At 28.4% G+C, this 20,724-nt stretch overlaps 1 protein-coding gene across 2 annotated transcripts; it reads right to left on the bottom strand.

Moving 5' to 3' along the window:
• Window positions 1-1,696: 1,696 nt before the first annotated feature.
• On the bottom strand, window positions 1,697-10,870 carry LOC112601695. 2 transcript variants are annotated; one of them, XM_025349431.1, is made up of 6 exons: window positions 10,763-10,870; window positions 7,221-7,371; window positions 5,917-6,171; window positions 3,801-3,983; window positions 2,206-2,451; window positions 1,697-1,949 (listed from the first exon to the last, which is right to left on the bottom strand). In XM_025349431.1, the coding sequence occupies exons 2-6, from the start codon at window positions 7,309-7,311 to the stop codon at window positions 1,930-1,932; spliced, it is 795 nt and encodes a 264-aa protein (XP_025205216.1). In that variant the 5' UTR covers window positions 7,312-7,371; window positions 10,763-10,870; the 3' UTR covers window positions 1,697-1,929. The 2 variants fall into 2 exon arrangements, with proteins under 2 accessions (XP_025205216.1, XP_025205217.1); XM_025349432.1 differs by lacking the exon at window positions 10,763-10,870 and adding an exon at window positions 8,236-8,426.
• Between the last annotated feature and the right edge of the window lie 9,854 nt (window positions 10,871-20,724).

Raw genomic sequence — 20,724 nt, 5'->3', positions numbered from 1 at the left:
TATAATTTGAACTTAAATTTGTCTTTTAAAAATGATTGTTAAGTATGGTTCAATATTGTGAATATCAGTTGATCGAAGTGTACATTTTTATTGTCAGTGAAGTGTGTACATTTATTCAAAACAATTTTTTTAATAAATTTCCAATGAATATTTTCATTAGATGTGTTAGTTGATTCAATACAAAATTTAAAGTTGTTTGGTAATTGTATTTTGTTTTTACAATTACTTTCAATAATTTAAGGTATCGCGAAATCGTTTATTTTAAAATTCATACACGCATAAATAACGATTATTTTATCACATACAAATATAATACACTTAAAACTGCACAAAGTTTTCCCTTGTTTATAGGATATTGTCGTGAATATCATTTTATCACGGTTAATCGATTTAAAATATAAAAACGATAACGCGTGAAGTTGTGCAAGTATATATTATAATATTATACAAATAATGAAATAATAACATATGTATTGGCATAGTTATATTATTATTGTATTGAAATGTATAATACTTATACTGTCTTTCACAGAACACAGTTAACATATTTTATCGTGTTATTCATAAATAAACTTACTGTAATACATTTCATAAATATTATAAACGGAGTAGGTTTAGATATTGTTTTCGTGGAAACGTCCACTGTGATTCAAAACATTGGACTTTGCAAGTTTACAGCTTCTCCGTAGCTTGATAATGTTATGTGAAAAATTTAAATTTGTTTGTTTTTGGTGAAAGTATTACAGTATTTTAAGATAAACTAAAAAAATAAATTATGATACTGCATTTTGAATTTGTGTAAAAATAGTATTTAACTCACCATGTTTAATCTAACCCTAGAGGTTAATCCAGACTTGGTCCAACTACAGTAATTAAAATTAAACTACTCAATGAAAACAACTCGTCATAGGCCTGCTACGAGATAATAAAATTAGACGCTGCCGCTGATCGCAGCAGTAAATATTATGATAAATATTTATAGTATGAGTAAAATAAAGCAAATTTAGTCGATACTTAATTTTGAACACTAAAATAAACAGTATTTTCATTATTCTTAAAGATATTTTGGAGATAATATGAAACCCCGAATTCCACCAGCCATGAAAAAATTCAGTATCGATATTGATACTCAATAATTTATATCGTCATAGTAGGGTACGTGGAAATTCATTCATCATATTATAATCCGGCATAATTTATTCATATAATTTAATAATATTATAATTGTGTGGTCTAACCTAATCTAAGCACGAGTATACTATCAGTAAGTATACACTTCTTGTGTTATATGTTAACAAAAATTGTTTTTATTTTATATGCTATCGTTTCTGGATTTCTAATATTGTATTTTACATTTATTTTGAAATGTTTTATTTTGGAAATAAATCTGTTTATACTCAGTTATAGTAGAGAACCATAAAATATTTAAATAGATTTTGCGAGATTTAAGTCAATACATTATTTATAGACTAAATGAGAATGTAAAAACAAAGAATGGTTATATTTTGTAATCATAATTTGTACGATTAAATTAAAATGTTATTGATAGTTTGAATTATAAATTAATGTAAGATGGTTTATTTTTAATTTTTACGAGGTGATTAATATGTCAATAATGGTACAATGTTAACAAGATTTTATAACTATAATATAATATGTGTTGTATATATTATTGAGTAATGATTAAAACACTAAAAACAGACTTCCGGATCCTGTTTATTAAAACGCAATATGTGTCAATACATTTAATAAATAATAAATAATGCAATTATTTCGAAGTGATGTATATAAAAATAAATTATTACATTTTCGACTGTTTAGCTTCTCACGATGAATTGCGTGGCACTGCATATTTGAACTTGACTTGTTGATGAAGATGATGATGTTGACCCATGTTAGAGTTTGTACTTTTTAAGATATTTTTTTCTTTTAATAATAGTAACTTGGAGCTGAAAAATAAACAGAAAACAACAACATTTTATTATAGATATGTTTCACTGCCAATATTAGAATAAATTGTACTGCGCATTCGGCGTATAAATAGGTGTATTTAAATGTTAATAATAATAAGGCTGGGAAAATAATTGAAATATTGATTAGTTTCGTGAGTCATAAATTAACTTTAGTCTATTAAGAATAATAATAATAATAATAATAATAATAATAATAATAATTGTACAAATATATAATATATTCAATACTCACTGAACGGCCTGATGGGATGGTGTCCCCACAAGTAGGTCCTCTTGACCGGCGACAAGTAGCTGTTCCTCAGATAAGATTTTGCGGGTGGCCTGTACGATGAACTACTCGGTATAAATGGTTTCAAGTGTGGGTATTCCCACCACCATGGGTCTCTAACGTATCTGGACCTGGGTGTGTATACGCTCGGCTCAAACAACTCGGACAGCGGTCGTCTCTTAACGCCACCGGTTGAATAAATAGGTAATCCTGTTGTAGAATAACGACAACAACAACAAGAACATTAAAAACCACACGTTATTTAATATTATACGGATTATAGGATCAAAGTTTTGCGGGCTAAATGTTATAAACTTTGTTTGCGACTTAGTAATTTTCAGCGATTGGCTGTGCCGTGTAAAACTCAATATTATGCCGTAAGATGACAACCAAATTGGAGTGTGACTCGAATATTATACCTACGCTTAATTTTAGGTATTATGTGTAGGTGATTACTTTATTCAAGAACATTTATTGTTTCAAAAACAATTGACATTAGTAAACATATTTTTTACACGATTATTTTAAACAAAACCGTTACTTAATACCATTTATGAAAAAAATATTATATACGTTTCGTGTAATTATTGTTTTCTTAAGTTTTTAATTTTTTTTAATAAAATCTTACATTTTTAATTCCTTGATCTGAAGAAGAATGTTTTTCAGAGTAATTCGTTGTATAAAATTCGAATTTTGAACAAATAGTTTATAGGTTATAAGCATTTATAGTTTACATTATCGGAATTGCGAGGAATAGGGGTAAATACTCCGTCGATAGTTAATCCACTATTCTATTCACTTAAACTTTAAATAATAAAAACTGTTAAAATAAAATGTTTTTCCAAAACTTAAAAAGTTTTTGAAATAATTAATGAGTGTTTTACGTTAAATGAATCACTTGGTTACGATTATTTGAACAATGAACGATGAATGCATAACCGGTCGTAAATCGTAATGACGTAGTTTTTATTTTTTTTTTCAACAGACATTAGCAATGTTTTTTTTTTCATACAAAAATGCTCATTATGTTCAAAATGCGTTTCCTTGTCTAATTGACTAAACGCTTTTAATAGACGAACAATATGCGACAAAGACTATTTGATAAACTGCGTGTCTTATTGCAATGAATATCTCATTAAGTCTTTTTACTGCTGTTTTTATATTTTCTCCAACACTATACAAGTGTAATACCTATGTAGGAACTTTTATTTTACGTGCAGCTATGATCTTTATGCGGACAAAATTATATGTTATTTTACTCAAAGATTTAACGTGATAATATATTTTTTTTAAATTTTAAATTATGCTAGATTCTATTATAGGTTTCAAATGTACATTATTTTTTTTATTCTCAAAAATGCTTTAGGAAATTTTAGCAATCGCAGTTTTTATCCAGATCGTGGTTCGGAAATGTTTTCCTAATGTGACGATTTATATTAGCTCCGAGTCGTATCTGACTTTTTTTTCTTTTAAACACGATACGATATCATCAATACTTTGCTATTTAATAGTATTATGTATATTCAATATGCCTATATAATTGTTTCGGATAATGTTACCTGAGAAATTGTAACCTTTGATGGGTGGTAGGGATTTTGCTCGTCTCTCTGGTAGCGGTAAGGGTTTCTTTGGTTCGTAGTACGCTGGATGGTCTCCGGGGAATATTTTGTTCAGTTCAGCCATCCGATCCAAATGATCCGTCCAGTCTTGTAGTGCTTTGAACGGTTCAGTGTGATAGGGATCTGAACACGGATAATAAACTCACGTTATCATCATTTATCACTCGCTGGCACGTAGATAGGTTATTCATGATATTGTGTTACTAGATGGGTAAAAAGGTCATTGGCAGAGCGTAAGACATTACGTATTATCGATTGAAACAGTGTCGGATATTATCATGTTAAATATATGGCATATATTTAGTGGCGTAACTGGGAAATTACTAAGGGCTGCAGCCTTCCTCAAAATTTCAAGAAAATGTTAAAATAATACAATTGTTCTTTGAATGTGTAACGTAAGACTAACTATCTATTAAAATGTTAATTTACATATAGCATGAAGAATGCTGCAAAATGTTGAAATGTTATATGATATGCCCACGAGATCAACTTGGAAACTAATTTTTGAGGAATCCTCGTTAAGCCATTTCTTACTGCTGATCCTGGGTAACAAATTAATAATTATCAGCAACACTTCGAAGCGAAATTCTAGCTACACCACTGTGCTGTGTTATAAAATATTCATCACGAGTACGAATAGTTTGTGATATTGTTGCACATATATATATACTATTATAATATTTTACATACTTACCGACGATTTCTGCATTGAGTTTTCGTCCCTTCACAATATTGATTTGTTATATTATGTATTTACTCACTCGCATCGATTAAGCTTAAAATGGTTCGTAGTTAATAAACACGGTTTGAAAGCTTCTGTGTGTTTAGATTGCGTGTTTAGATGACAAAAATAAATTATTACCATTCAATCAATTATTAAGTTAGATCACGTTATATTACTTTCGGTGAACCCAAGCGGTAGCGGGCTACAAGAAGCTTTAGTAAAATCATTGTTTGAACATAACAATAATATATTAATATAATAATAATAACTGTCAATTATTATTATATTGATACATAATGATCGTCGTGTTTTTTCTTTGTGATTTTATTTTATTTACATCATTGAATGATGTTTTATTTGATGTACACGTTTGGTACTTGAAGTCATTTTTTTTAAATTCAGGCGTGATGGGTTTTTAAAAATATAGCGAAACAAAATATTTAAATAGTAAGTAATTATATTTCAAAAAATAATAATTAAATCATATAAACAAAAAATTATAATAAAGGCAACAACAACAACAATATTGTATACATAATACAAAACAGAATTCGGTAACAGTATTATACTTTTGGAGTATAAAATAATATATAGTTTATCAATACGCTACAATATTTATTTTTGATAACACCTATACGTCTGTCTAAGCGATATCTAATAATTATAATAAATTTATAAATTTATCGTAATTTTAATGAAAAAAAAAAAAAAACAAAAACAAAAGATTGCCTTTTTATATAAAGATGTATAATATATGATATAATATAATGATTGTCTCGGTGCCAAGCATTCAACGGACGTTTGAAATAGAATTCGTAACGAGTACGGAATTTTTTATAATTATTGAATGGCGATCTCGGTTGTTCGTATTACAGTTGTTATTACATCGATCGATCGGTCGGTCGATGTGAAATGGACGAAGAGAGTGTGAAAAATGGTCGAATGTGACGTGTGCCAAAGTGGGGTGTACAAATATAGAAATTCCGCGATAACAAAAATAACAATAAACAAATAAATACAATATTATAATATCAGTAGGTATTCTCGCTTTGGCGGCACGTGACATTTGCAAAGTTTTTCCGAAATCGTTTGTGGAAATAAATAAATAAAATGTGGTGGATGTACTTGTAATTACTATTATGATTATTATTATTATTGCTGTTGATTAGATTGGTTGGTTGTGTACAGAGTTTATAATAATATTATAAATAGCGTCTGTTGAAATATAGTATTATTATTATTATTATTATTATTATTATAGCAGTACATATTATATTATTATATTATTTAGCGGTGGTTTGCGTGGTCGTCGACGTCGTCATCAGTACGTACCGTATGTCGGGTAGCGGTCGGAGTGATAGTTGTGCGGGTAAATGTTCCTGGGCGATATGCCGTACGTGTCTCTGGAGATTGGCAGGTAACGGTATCCGGGTGTGTTGATTCTGTCGGTCGGATGTACCGGGTCGTCGTAGATGGACTTGTAGCTGGGCCATGTCGGGTAGTCAGCGCTCAAGATGGGCCTGAATACTCCCCTGCTGCCGGGTGTGTGGTAGTGTGTGATTTCCGGTGCCCTCATGTCGTCCGAGCCTGTTTGCGAACACGGGAAAAACAAAAAACGATATCGTTAGCACGCCGAAATATGGGTGACATTAGCACACCCCCACCCCACTCCTCAAATACCAAGAGATTTAAATATAATGTAAATAAATAGTAATACAATTAGTATTTCAACATTATTGAAACCCTTTGGATGAGTAATAAATATTCATTGCTGTATATTTAGTTGCGGTTATAAGAACAACGAAGGAACAGTGTTATTTAAATTAAAATTAAATTGAAAATCAAAATTGTGGTATTTTAATTCGTCTCAGGATGCATTGTTTATAAAATAGTTTCTCGTCGAACATTATTATCATTACTTCACAATAAATTGCGAGTTATAAATAGATTATATTTATCGTTTAGATTTTATCAACTTGATTCGTGTATTATAATTAAAAATATTTCGGATAAAAATTGAATTATTACTAAATGTACCGTGACAAATATTTGGCTCATCGTTATACCTACACACAGCTATAATTTGAGTGCAATACATTTTGATTAATATTATTATTAATAATAATAATAAAAAAATAAAAATAAATAAGATGGTAAAAAGTATTTATTAGTCTAGTTTTATTTGAATGAACGTGGTACAGTGTTTAACGATCTCGAGAATATATTTTAAAATAGAAAATGTTCCAATTAAAAGACGCCTACGAGTTGTGACAACGTGAAAACGGTTTTACAACAAAACGGTCTTTTCATAATCGTTGTGATAAAAGAGAACATTGCAATGTGCTCAATATAGGTACCACTTAAGTCTAGTCATCCTAGTTTCTACGACGATAATAATAAATTTAATTGTCTATCGTCGTTTGTTTGCAATTTTATAGTCGTCTGTAACGACCAACAAAAATAACTCGTATTAAAACGTCATATCTCATAATACGCGTATGATTGGACTTTTGAAATTACGAGTATAAGGTTATGTTGTTTTTTCTTATTACTATTTTGAATGGGTCAAAAAATTAGGCAAAATATTAATTTAAAAAAAAAAAAATAGAAAAGTATGACTATTTGATTTTATATACCTTTTAATGCTCTGACGTAGGATTGCCAAAATTTGGCTTTTCTCTGGATGGGTTCGTTCCTGCCAATCATGTCAAGGTGCTGTTTCAACATTTTCGTGTTCTTGTGATTGACTTGCGGCTTTGGTGTAATGAATTAAAAACAAGAGACTTCCTGTAAATAGAAAAAAAGACATGCCGTTACATTTAGTTATATGTAGGTGTTGTGACCCTCTTCAATCTGGAGGATGTGACAAGGGTTAGCCATAGTGTGACCGACACACAATTAAAGCGAAATGGGAGTATGGTGAACAGTCGATTTACAGTTGAAAACGAATTACACGGGGTTTGAATGGTCAATTGTAAAAACACTTTGTACTTTTTTAGATGACATTTAGAAAACAAATTGTTTAAGAATTCAATTTAAGTGTAGTACACTTGTACCGTGTTTTTGGTTTTTATTGACGTTTTGAATTCGAACTATTATTAAAACAGATTGTTTACATAAAATAAAAGACACTTTTTTATTGTTAGCACTTGAAGTAAATGATTATAGTTTTGATTTTAAATGTATTTATTGCTCAATGATTGAAAACAAATGAATTAATTAAAGAGAATAAATGACTCTGATAAAAATACTAGGACGTCTCTCTACATTTTATTGATTTGATTGAAAAACGTTTTAATGGTTCATTTGGTCATGATGTAATAATATTTTGTACAAAACATTAAGTTTAATTTCAAATAAATTGAAAATTAAAAGTCCTTAAAATTATTCATAATTATCAAAGTTTTTATTAGCATTTAAAAAATAAAAAATATTATTGAAGTGAAAAACTATTGCAAAATTATTATTTGATTAAATTTGTCGGATGAATAAATTATATTTAATTCCGTACATTTTTAAAGCATTTGATATTAAAACCAATTAAAAAGAAAACTATTATAAACCAACACAAATTCGTTTGAACATTGATAAATAGTAATATTAAATTATGTATAAGAAAAATAATTTCGTTTCAAATGTTAATTCGGTTACCTGTTGTAATTGAGCCAGACAGTATACCACACCAATCGACCTCGCAAGTTCTAAGTATACTAAAGAATCCTATTCTAACGATACCATCAGCATTTCCCGAACTACGCACGTATTGTTGTTTTGGTCGAATAGTATTTATAAATTAATGTTCATTATGATAAATATTGCAAGAAATTGGGTGGGAGAAGCGAAACTCAAGTGCAGAATTGGCATCTGGAAACTATTGAGGGCTACGAACACGACAGTCAGTTTCCCGTGGGCTTTTTTTGGCATACTCCGCCCCAGCCTGCTCTATTATTATACCGTAATTTGCACGCATCTTTAAAAATGACGCCTGTTTATTAGCCATTTGACCTTGATGTAGGTATTTTGCTCTATTATTATTATGATTTTTTTTTCTGGTTGTTATTCGTTTTTTCGTATAAAATCCAAGATCGTCGGGTGTTGGTGAATGATTTTTATTTTTATTTAAGGATGAAAGTATACAAATACACCTTTGACAGCTATATAATATTATAGTTATTAACCGAAATTATAATATCCGTGAAAGTATTCGAATTGTAATAATAGATCCATTGGTAATTTTGATATTAATAAATAAAAAAAACACCTCTTATTTTAACATATTAATATTTTATAGGTTAATATTGAACGCAAATCTAACGATATTATGTCGATAACGAATATTTCTGTCTGGAAAAGCAAATAAATTAAAACATATTTTGAGATTATGCGATTAATAATCAACAGATTATTGACTGACGCATGCGTACATTCGAAGCCAAATGATGGTTTCTTGGACTTGTGTACAAATAGATGTTGTGGATTGGCATCGGGTCAAGTATTTTCCTTGAGAAAGGTTAGGCTAACAGCCCCGTGTTCAGCCGAGACCCATTTATAATATTTTGTTTAAGGACGGCTGACTAATGAGTTGTTTTTTTTTAGGGTGCTCGAGTACATTTTTACAAAATCTGAAAGCGAAATCATTTGTATCTGATCATGAATTTATATGACTGTGCCTTCACGATGCACATGTACAAGCGAGAAATTTGCAAGCCTTATATTTTATTTTCTGCAATAAAATAACTAGTATTTGTACTCGATATAAATTTATTTAAAATTTTCTTGGCCAAGTCGTAAGACCCTTTCATTAAAAATAACGATAGGTAACTAATACACACAAGAAATATATATTCCCAAATCAATTGAATCGTATTTATGATCAATTATTATGGGTAAAATGTTATTAATGGTTATGGTGTTTTTCAGATAGAGATTACATGGTTTTATATTAGTATATCATATTATATTGTTATTCTTGTGTTTGGCAGATTATAAAATTAAAAAAGTTTAATCGATTTAGTGAATATTGTTCATAGTTATATCCTGAACTTAAAAACGAATAATTATTTAAATTATCATTTTATTTAATTACACATCATTGTTATACACGATAATAATTCTCGTCGTGGCCTATCATTTCGCGATTTTTAATATTATGCAAACTGATAGACTTTAAAGATAGACATCACGCAGACCACTAATCTGCCGCCGTCATACCGACTATGGATGGTGGCCAAAACTTATAATAAACCCGAGGAATCCGGGCCAACCATCGTTCGTTTGCACTTCGCTTATTTCGGACACACAATCGGACAGACCGAAAGCCCACTGACCGAAAAAGGGAAAACCTGAATTGAATTGTGCCGTAAGTTCGCCACCAAGACTACGTGCGTATAGTTAATGGAAGAAAAATATTATTAAAAAAAAAAAAAAAAAAAATCACCGCAACGTGTTTATAGTTATAAGAAGAATTCGAGAAATGAAACTTTAAACATATTTCAAGCGAATCGATCATAAAAGCGATCATCACATTATATTGAACCGTTGATTTTTATTATGTTTTCATATGTATTGTTTTAAATTATTATTCCTATTGATTTTTTTTTCATGTTATCCTATTGTCGACTAATTATATTGCTTGATATTATAGCATTTAAGTTGTATTTAGTCTTAGTGAGATTAAATTATAAGCTGTCTATAGGCTGAGGTACCAAATATATTTCCAATATAATATTTTTTTTTTTTATTTTTTATTCCAAGTAATTGTAAGTTTAAATTATTTTTAACTAGATTTAAAAACTTTTTTTCCGTTAATTTAAAGTTGTAAAAATATTTTATTGAATTTTCATCTTTATATTCGATTTAATTTCATCATATTATTATAATGATGTTTAATTACTTATTACAATTTTAAGAAAATAATTCCGTCCTACTATATATTAGTTAAATGAAAAAAATCTTATTTAGCTACCTAAATTTAATAGAAAATAATAACTTTAATCAAAAAGATAACATTTAAATTTACACATATTTATCTGAATGACAAAATTATTAAATGTAGTAAAAAAATTATTCAAAACTGTTATAAATAAAATAAAATCTTTAATGAATAATAATTAATAATAATAAGTTGTTATGGGATGGGTAAAAAAATTATAGTTTTATTATAAATTGTGTTATTTACCTGATAAGTGTCTTGTTGCTTGAGCCGGTCCCTTCGCGCCACTGAATTATAACGAACGATACGTTTTTTCGGTCGCCGTCATGAAGTCCCGCTCGAAATAGATAAAGCTCGGATCTGACGAAACGCGCCTCCCACTCGGCCCCCAAACAATACTCAGGCGTAATATGTATTAATATTGTTTAAAAAAAAAAACTAAATGGTCACTTTTTTTTTTGGCTTATCATTAGATATTCATTTATGAAGTATCTGTTTGACCCTGGGTCGACGATTAAAATTGCACGCACATACGGCCACTTGCAAAAGCATAGATCCGGACATTAAGAAAAAAAAGCATAAATAAATGTGTGCCCGGTGAAACAGTGCATACGATCAGGCCAAATGTGGAGATCAAGTATAAGACTGCAGAGTTCTAAAAACATTTTGGTATCTTTGTAAATCTGAAAAATACCCTGAACATTGTCTACTGTTTTGTTAAACTTAATATTACTATATTAATATTTATTTAGTGTTATACCATGTATTAAAATATTAAATATATAAAAATTTACTAAAAAGTAAAAGTATAACTTGGACGTAATTGTATAAAATCTCTATTTTTAAATTTAAGAATTCAAATAATATAATAAATATGTGTGATTAATCTTGAAATAAAAATAGTAATTTTTTAAAAGATGACTAATGAGGTATGAAATGTTTAAGCCCCAATCATTCTAAGCAATTAATTTTACCTCTTAATTGATGTTAATTTGTTAATTTATTAGTTTAATATATAAGTATAGTGTATACACAACGGTCCATCTAAATATAATATCTTTGTATAAGTACCTACATCTATCTTTTTTTGTTTTATTTTATAATGTGATATTAAACTAAGATAAAATGTTTATTTTTACTATTATTATTCCCACATTGTATATAGTTAGACATCTAGGACTTGGATAAGCGCCTTACTCGGAATAGCTATAACCGTATTAAGAGACTTGCCTTAAACGCCTGTGTTCGTAGACTACAAACACTACTCATAAGTAATAAATACTCAAGATTAAAAATTAAAGCTCTGTTGTATATAATATTACTCAAACCTCTATAGACAAAATATGGTCTTCAATTATGGGGTACAGCAAAAGTTTTCAATACCAATTAAATTCAACAATTTCAGAATATTACCATTAGGAAAATAACTAATATTTCACCCTTTGTTTCTATTTACACTCTGCATAAAAACCTATCAATTAAAACTGTGACAGAAGAAGCTACACTCTTCTACAAAAACTTTCATACCCGTCTCTAAATACACCAAAACCTAATCATTAAAAATCTGTCCACCCAAACATTATCTGGCAACCCCAGGCATCATCTAAAAAGGAACTGGTGCCGTAACTTGTTAAGGAACTAAACTGGAGAAAAAAAAATATATATAATTAGGTATTCATTCAACACCCAGTCGAGTGCCACTAGTGGGTGGGTTCTTATCAAATACTCATGTGTTACAGCCTTTATCAAATATGCTTATTGTGCATCAATTGTATAGATTGTATAAATTTTGTATAAAATATAAAAAAAATCTTTACTATTATAATTTTGTATACATTTTGTTAACATAAATATTTTTTTAATTAATTGAATTAATAAATTTTAAAATAATAATACTATTATGATTTTATTATACTTTAAGTAGGTAAATTTTAGATATTTTACATACTGCTAGTCATGTGAGTGTATTTTTATACTTTTATCACGTATATACTATTTCAGTATTTTATAATAGGCTTCGATTTCATGATTTGTGATTATGAAATCAAATTATTCAAATTCAAAATTATTTAACACAGTAATCTTTAATATCTTACTTTTTAGTTTTAAACTGACTGTATCCTTTAAGTTCAGATTTTCTGAGATAATTAAAGTTTAAAGTAATAAAGTTATTCTTAACGTACGTTTTTCTTAATTTACAAAACGATGTCAAATCAGATGAATCAATATCGACAGCGTACTCTAACCGGTGTTGGGGAAATACTTTTTGTTTTTACCATTCAATAAAAACGAAATTTTTGATTCCTAATAAAATGTCCATTGCCCTGTGATAGCTCGGTGGTTGCCTAAAGTGAAAATTAGAAAAGTGAATCACCGGTCAGCCATTACGCCAAAATGATCTATTTCGGCATTAAAAATAAAAGCTGTGGGTTCGCGTGTATAAACATGTGCGCATTGGGTATGGAGTGGTGGACTCAACGAACGGATGAGTAGACACATTATTATTACACAATTTATAATATTATTATAATAATAATAAAATCGCTGCAGTGTACAGTTCATCGTTTGAAAATAGCACAAAGACGACGTTGGCGTATCGTACGGTTTTAAGGGTTTGTGGGTCATTGGTGTCGGCATAGATTTCACACGTCCCAAGGACTTTTGTATTCCATCATATTGGTCTAGTGATAATATTATTATATTGTGAACTACTGTAGTAGCAACTAGCAAGGATTTTTTATGACCTACTCCTCTCGTTTAGGTACGTTTTATCGTCAAATGACTTTAAAATTAATATTATTATTTAGAATCAACTCCCATAGAGCAGATTTATTTGACCTATACAACTATTATCAAAAAAATAAGCGATTAGCTGTTACATCAATACAAATTTAAAAAAAAAATCTAGACACAGTATTAAAGCTATATTTCACAATACTTTTATTTATACAACAACAATCTTTTAAAATTTGGAAAAAAATTAAACCCTCATATTTTGTTTTTTTTTATTTTTCAAAAATATTTTAATTTAATTTTAGATTTTATAGCTTATTGTATTTACCAATGATCTAGTCATTCGCTATTTCTTAGATTTTTTTTATTTTCACTATTTTGTTCAAATTACTTAATTGATATTATTTATTCTCGACAATCCGGCAGTCAAACAGTTAACACTTGTTGATTAGTCACCAGTTAATCATTTTTAGTGCATTTTAAAATATATTACAATTTTCATTATACACTTTTTAGCATATTATTCACAATAGTATATAATAAATATTAAAAAATATATTCATACGTTTTTAAGCGTTATAAGAAAATGAAAATTCTATTCTAATATTATATTTTCTAACAATTCATTAGTAAGAACCATTTATTGTTTCTTAAAATACTATTTTTGAAGGAAAAGTGTATCTATTGCTTTATAATTGACTACTTCATTTGTCAATCGGGTTAGAAAAAAAGACTGATATGGAGCATGTTTTATTGGTACTTATATTATTTTAAATAATCACTTCACAGCCATAGAAAATTGTTATAATTAAAACACAAGTATGTTATTGTTGTTTTTATTTTTTAACTGTTTGAATAAGAACGCTTAAAGGCCAATAGTGCGATTAAACACCTTATTTGGTTGTCACCATCGATCAGCTAATGCGTTTTTCGAATATGAAAATTCAAATAGAAACTATGAATTAAACTTAAACAGCATAAATGAACCGTTAATATCAAAGTTATAAAACTGAAAAAAAAAATATAAGAAAAATATGTGAAAAATTAGAAGATTCAATAAATAAATAGAAAAATAATGATACATAATTAAATAAATTTTATGTATCTACAAATAACTTAAAATGTATTTATTTTTTTTAAAATTTTAAACTTAAATGAAAATTATATAATGATAGTTGTATTATTATTTAAAACAATAGTGCTCTGCGATAATTAACAAATATGTAGGTACCTATTTTTTATATTTTATTAACATTTATGATATGATTTATTGATTTTTATATTTTATTTATTTTAGAAGTTTAACATGGTGTTAATGAACCAACTGCAGATAATTTAATTATACATAACATTTTCATTCTGGATAAAATCAGTTGTCAAGTACTTGTGCTATTTTGTTTTTATCTATACTTGAGGATATATCATACAATCGCCAGAATTCTTGTTTACTTATAGACATTTTTTTTTCAGTCTCGTACTACTCTATTCCAGATCGATTATTGATCGTAAAATTATTTTCGCTTTTATAAAAACTACCATAAATGGTTTTGTAGTCAAGACACTTGCAATAGTCGAGACCAAGCTGGGAGTATGAGACGACGAGCCAATATATAGGTTTCAGAAACATAAATAACGATGTCTAAATACGAATTTGTTGCCAAACAAAATATTGTTCACGTTACCTCGTCTTAGGCTGATAAAAATACACTTTCAAATAATCTTATAGTACGTATAATGGGTATTATTTCACTAGTCGCGAATTAGGTTTTAAAAACGTTAACAACTATAATATTGTGTATGAGCACATTCGATTTACCTCATCCCTTCTTTCACAAATAAGAAAATATTTAATAATAATTAATAAAGCATTTTAAACTAAGTATACGATAATATATTGTAATAATTTATGAAATCGATAAATATAAAATTTAACGTTATTTCAATAACAATATTGAAATACTTTTAAGTGACTAAAATTGTATAAAATTCGAACGGCGGTAAATATAACCCCTTCCAAGCGCAGTGTTACAAATTTAAAACGATTTTGTATTCTGGCAAACACCCAAGACATTTAAAATACTTCCTTTTTTATTTGACCTTTTTTTTCATTAAATTCTTATTCGAGATTAATTTTAAAACGAATCTATTGAATATTAATTCCATAACGATTCGACCATATTTAGAGCTGTAATGTTATATTTCTAAATATTAACTTGATATAATACTCCTATACATAAGAAATGACTATTGTAACATAAATAATTCTTTAAATCTTGGGGTATAATACATGGTAAATGATAATAAATAAAACTTTATCCAATTATTATTTATTTCAATAGCCTTATGTTACAAAACTTAATTTTAAATATGTTTCTTATTGATTATTTTATTAAAATATATCGTTAAAATTCAATAACGTTACTAACTATACATACATTTTTAAGAGTTATTCTTGTTTTTTTAATGGTATATTGTCATGCTTGTAAGGTAAATTTCGATGATTCATTAATTTATATTATTAATTTGATAAATGGTTCTTGAAAGGTTCGCTGATTATGTTCATCACAATTCACAGTGTTAAGTAACATTTTAGGTGTAGTTAATATATACTTTGTCATAAATAGTTCTGCAAATATAAACTTTATATATATTTCTTAGCTCGTAATTTAGAGACTTGGGCTATATTTAAAGTTTTGAGGAGACCGGTAAATATATGATATATGTAATAAATGTATGCAGAGATAAAATTAACTTTTAACCACACTGTTCTATTAGGCGTTTAGGCGTTTTTAAAAGGTTATTAATTAGCATGATGAAGTACAAATTATGATTGTAAATTAATTGTATCGAATATGTAATTGATAATTATTATAAAGTCTTTGAACTTATTGTCAAATAATTATTAATTATTATAATTAATAATAATATAATAATAATTATTATATAATATATAATAATATATTGTGTATATTATAAATAGAATTTATATATATATATATTACTGTGATCCTCCCACCAAGTATGAAAGTAAAAAATAAAATATATAGTAAAGCACGTATTTAATCATCAGCAAGTCGTAGATCCATTATATAGTACCTGGCATAGAATTTTATGAGGATATTTTAATTATAAAGTTATATATAGCAATAATTATAGAAATCGTTTTAATTTAGATGTCCTGTAGTAATGTAGTGGTTATATATTTTTCTACCCACGAGTAGTTAAAAGAGTAGTGCGACTTGGTAAATCTTTTACGAAAATAAACAAACAACATGAACGGTACCTAAATAATTCTATTTTTCGTCTATGCCCGTGTAACGCGATAACGACGTGCACAGACCGGTGTATAGGCAGTGGGAGTGGCGTGTGAGATTTCTACCGGAAAATGGGTTAAAGCCAAGTCGAGTGCGTAGTCGCTTCTCGGGAGAGAGGTCGATTTTGTATACAACTGTTGTCATTAGCGTAATAATTAAAGAAATAATAACGATGATGATGATAATTCAATACTATAACCATTGCTGCGACCGATGTGACCTAAACACTAAAGCGACGGTTTTTTTAAATATTTTTCTATTTGTTTTGCTTTTCATTCAGCCGCAAACCTGCATATCGCACCGACCTTTGTGCGAGGATGGTGTGCATCGATGGGGGTTAATCTGTGCAATCGACTCCGTCTGGGAATTCGATGGTCCGTCACTGCAGTAACGGTGACAGAGGACGGCCGTTTCAAATCGGTGCCGAACGATTGACGAGCGTTCAGCCCGTCGGCATGCGATTCGATACGTAATTCGGGTAAAAAACGAGCGTATGTGGAGGAATATTATGCAGAAACGATTTGCATCGGTCTATACAATACCGCAGAGAATTCCCACGCGGAAAGACGGATAGTGTTATAGTCGTCACCCCGTTGCATTACGCCATGGAACACATTATTATGTACGACGTATTCGGTTATGTTTCATTCTTTCTTCAAACATTTTTTTTACGTGTCACCTCCGCCGCGACGAACACGTCATCAACAAGTGCGCGCTGTAATAATCGTAATTTGGTAGCCGTCGTTTGAGTATTTCGTTTCGTTTTTTTTTTTCTTATTATTTTTTTTTTTATGAATGAATGAAAACCATTACGTGCGCACGCACACACACACACACACACACACACACATGAGATGCACGCAGAGTCAAACAGGTGGACCCGCGGCGGGTTTTCACAAAAGATGTATATATTCCTGTACCTTAATAGCCGTAGGTGTGCGAGTGTGAGCATGCTTGTATACCGTTGCCGCTGTGTATGGGGGTAGAAGTGCTAGTCGTCGTCTCTGTCGGGTGGATGTTCGGCCCGATGAACACGGTCAATGGGGACCGGGCGCGCACTTGTTTCCGGACGAGCATTATAATATAATATCATATTGTAAGTCGTCGTCGTATCAATGACGTAATAAATTACATATATATTATTATTATTATTATTATTAAACGTACAAGAGATTGCCACCGCCGAATACTATACAGTGGTTTGTGAGACGTATATTATAAATTACACTATCGTATAACGGGCTTAACCACCTATATTATTATTATAACACCGCGTCTGCTGTAGGTATGTACATATTGTATAATAACATATTATTATTTGTCAAATGGGTGTGGAGTAAAGTACACACGCGTTTAAATGTGTGCAAAAAAACAAAATTTTCCCATGGGGGTTGACCGTAGACCGAAGTGAAAAAAAAATGTTATGTTGTGTTATACTATGCGGATTCAAATCACGGTCGGTTTCTCGTATATAATAATAATAATAATTTATTTATTCATTTGAACAAAACGAGCGGAAACCGTATGAAACAGATAAATATTATATTTAAATTATTTATAAACATATAACTGGTTAAATAAAACTAAAATATATTTAGATGAAATAGAGTATAGTAAATGATAAGTAAAATGACATAAATACAATTAGTATTAATTTATAAATTTATATAGTGATATAAGCCAATTTAATGGCACCTACATATTTTAGAATAAAATAAAATGTATCAAAACTTTAAGTGATGCTTAGTCATCATATTTAATAAGTCTAAGTAAAATTCAAATCTGGATGATTTATTATTGCATAGGGATTCTAGATAGGGGTGAATTTTTTGCAAAATTAGAATAATAAGATGAGGTATGAAGAAGTGTGAGAAATTTTTGATAATGAAGGACTTGAACTTTTTTTCAACATTTGTATGTTTTTATAAAATTACATGCAAATATCAACATCTCAATAATTAAATAAGTCCCTAACTTTATATAGTATTAATACACTATTAATTATATAATTGACCACATGGAAGTTTAAGCATTCAACTTAAAAAATATAAAGTTATTGTATTCAATATTTTTTTAATTGACTCATATTAAAAGTAATAATTAATTTACAATTAAATATAAGTGTAATACACACATTACACACACACACGTAACTTTAGGCAAAGTAATGAAAATCTATTTTCTGTGGTGGATGAGATCATTATTTTAAAAACTGAGGTCAATAATAAGTTTAATAAAGTTGACCTAATAATTAATCTAAAGAGTTAATATGGTAATTTATAAGATAGTAAATGAATGATTTATAATTTATAACTCGTATACGTATTATTAAACTTTAGGTACTTATTACAGTAGGTAGGTACTTACTAAATCGGGTCGACTATAAACGTTTATGTCCATTTTTCGTAATGACCACGAGGTCATATATATATTTTACATTATTCACTCAGAAATATTATATCTTATTCCGACGATTAAAAAATTGAGTTATTTTATTCTTTTAGAGATTCTGAACGAATGCATTAGTCTTAAAAAGTTATTTTTCGTTTACTATTTTATCGAATTATATTATATTTTTAGTACGTCATGCTCAATACCCATTTACGAGACGATACATGTGCAGCGTGGATTTTAATATTTACTGTAAATCGCACAATTAATTAATTAGTTAGTTACAAATAACTATACTATACTGATATTCAATTTCTATTCTAAAATAATTGTTGTGTTACTTGTATATTATTTATTTTAAGTTCTATTTCTAATATCGTTTAAACGCTTTGTTTCAGTATTTTTTTTTAATTTAACGGTAAAAGTAAGCTTGTCATTTTTACAAACAAGGTTTGTTGTAGTTTGCATAAGCCATTAATTTTATATCTATTATACATAATAATTAAATATATTTTTCATAAATTTCAGAATGTTTGTTTTTCGGTATTCATTCGAAATGTCCATTCAGTAACCGATAATCATTATTACACCCTAGTAATATTGTTGTTTACTTTTCTATAGTTTTTTCCCTTTATTTACCTTGCAAAACTGTTGATTTAACTTTCTATGTTTTTACTGTGTTGTATTTAACTGTTTTATGTTCAATACTAACGTAATCAAATTTCTTTTATGCAATTATTACTACATTGTGTTATTTATTGTTATTGTATTTTATTTAAATAGCATTAGCCATTTAATTTCTTCAATCTATGAGAAAAAATTACAATTATAGAACAATTAAAATACAATAATGAAATTTTATTTAACTATAGTATAGTAAAACATTATTAATGACTAATGAGGTATCATAGATATACGATATAACAGTCTATTAGATACTTTTTTTTATACAGATATAAACTAATAATAAATATAAAGATAGGTACTAGTTGCAGGCAAAATAGTTGCAAATGTTAAAGTATCCAAGTAATTATGCATTTAAAACATTGATTTTTTGAAAACTTCTAAGTTTACAAACACCAGCTGTATAAATAAAATCAGGTCGTTACGTTTTGCTTTCCAAGCATTGAGTATATGGTTAAATATATACTCAATGGTTATAGTAATAGTTATGATGTATGTGTATATGTGTGCTAAAAATAGATTAGTGGTGCTTTGATTTTAATGATTAATAAAATAATAGTGAAAACTAAAGTCTGTTTTAAGTTAACTATAATTTTATTTTTATTATTAATAATGTAAATTTGAATCTATAGAATGTTCAAATAAAGTACGAGTATAGTAAGTACACCATTAATGAGTGAAATTATTAATGTTGATAGTTGTGAGTTGTGGAGTATTAGTTTTGCCATTAACTGATAATGAAGTTTGGCAAATAATGAGCATTAGCAAAAAAAGCTTGAAAAATGGCCAATATAAGTTCATTGCTCCAGAATAGTAATAATAATACCAATAACTCTTTAATTCGTCGATAAAGTAAAAATCTTTTAAAAATTACTTTTTTTGACTATCAAACCAAGTTAATAAAAAAATCGTATGGATAATATTATAAATTATATTCCGTTCACGCCATTGTACTTAACCTATTTATATTTGAAAGATATTTTGATAATTTATTATGTGGCATAAACATTATTATACTAGCATAGGGTGTTCAAAACGATCCTACTTTAAGGGATAAATTCTAGGCATTCTTGCTGTACACCAGTT

This window comes from Melanaphis sacchari, unplaced genomic scaffold (genome assembly GCF_002803265.2).
Source record: "Melanaphis sacchari strain LSU unplaced genomic scaffold, SCAv2.0 Contig7_pilon_pilon, whole genome shotgun sequence".
Lineage (NCBI taxonomy): Eukaryota > Metazoa > Arthropoda > Insecta > Hemiptera > Aphididae > Melanaphis > Melanaphis sacchari.
The sequence above is the reverse complement of the archived record's forward strand: the minus strand, read 5'-3'. Positions and strand labels throughout refer to the sequence as shown.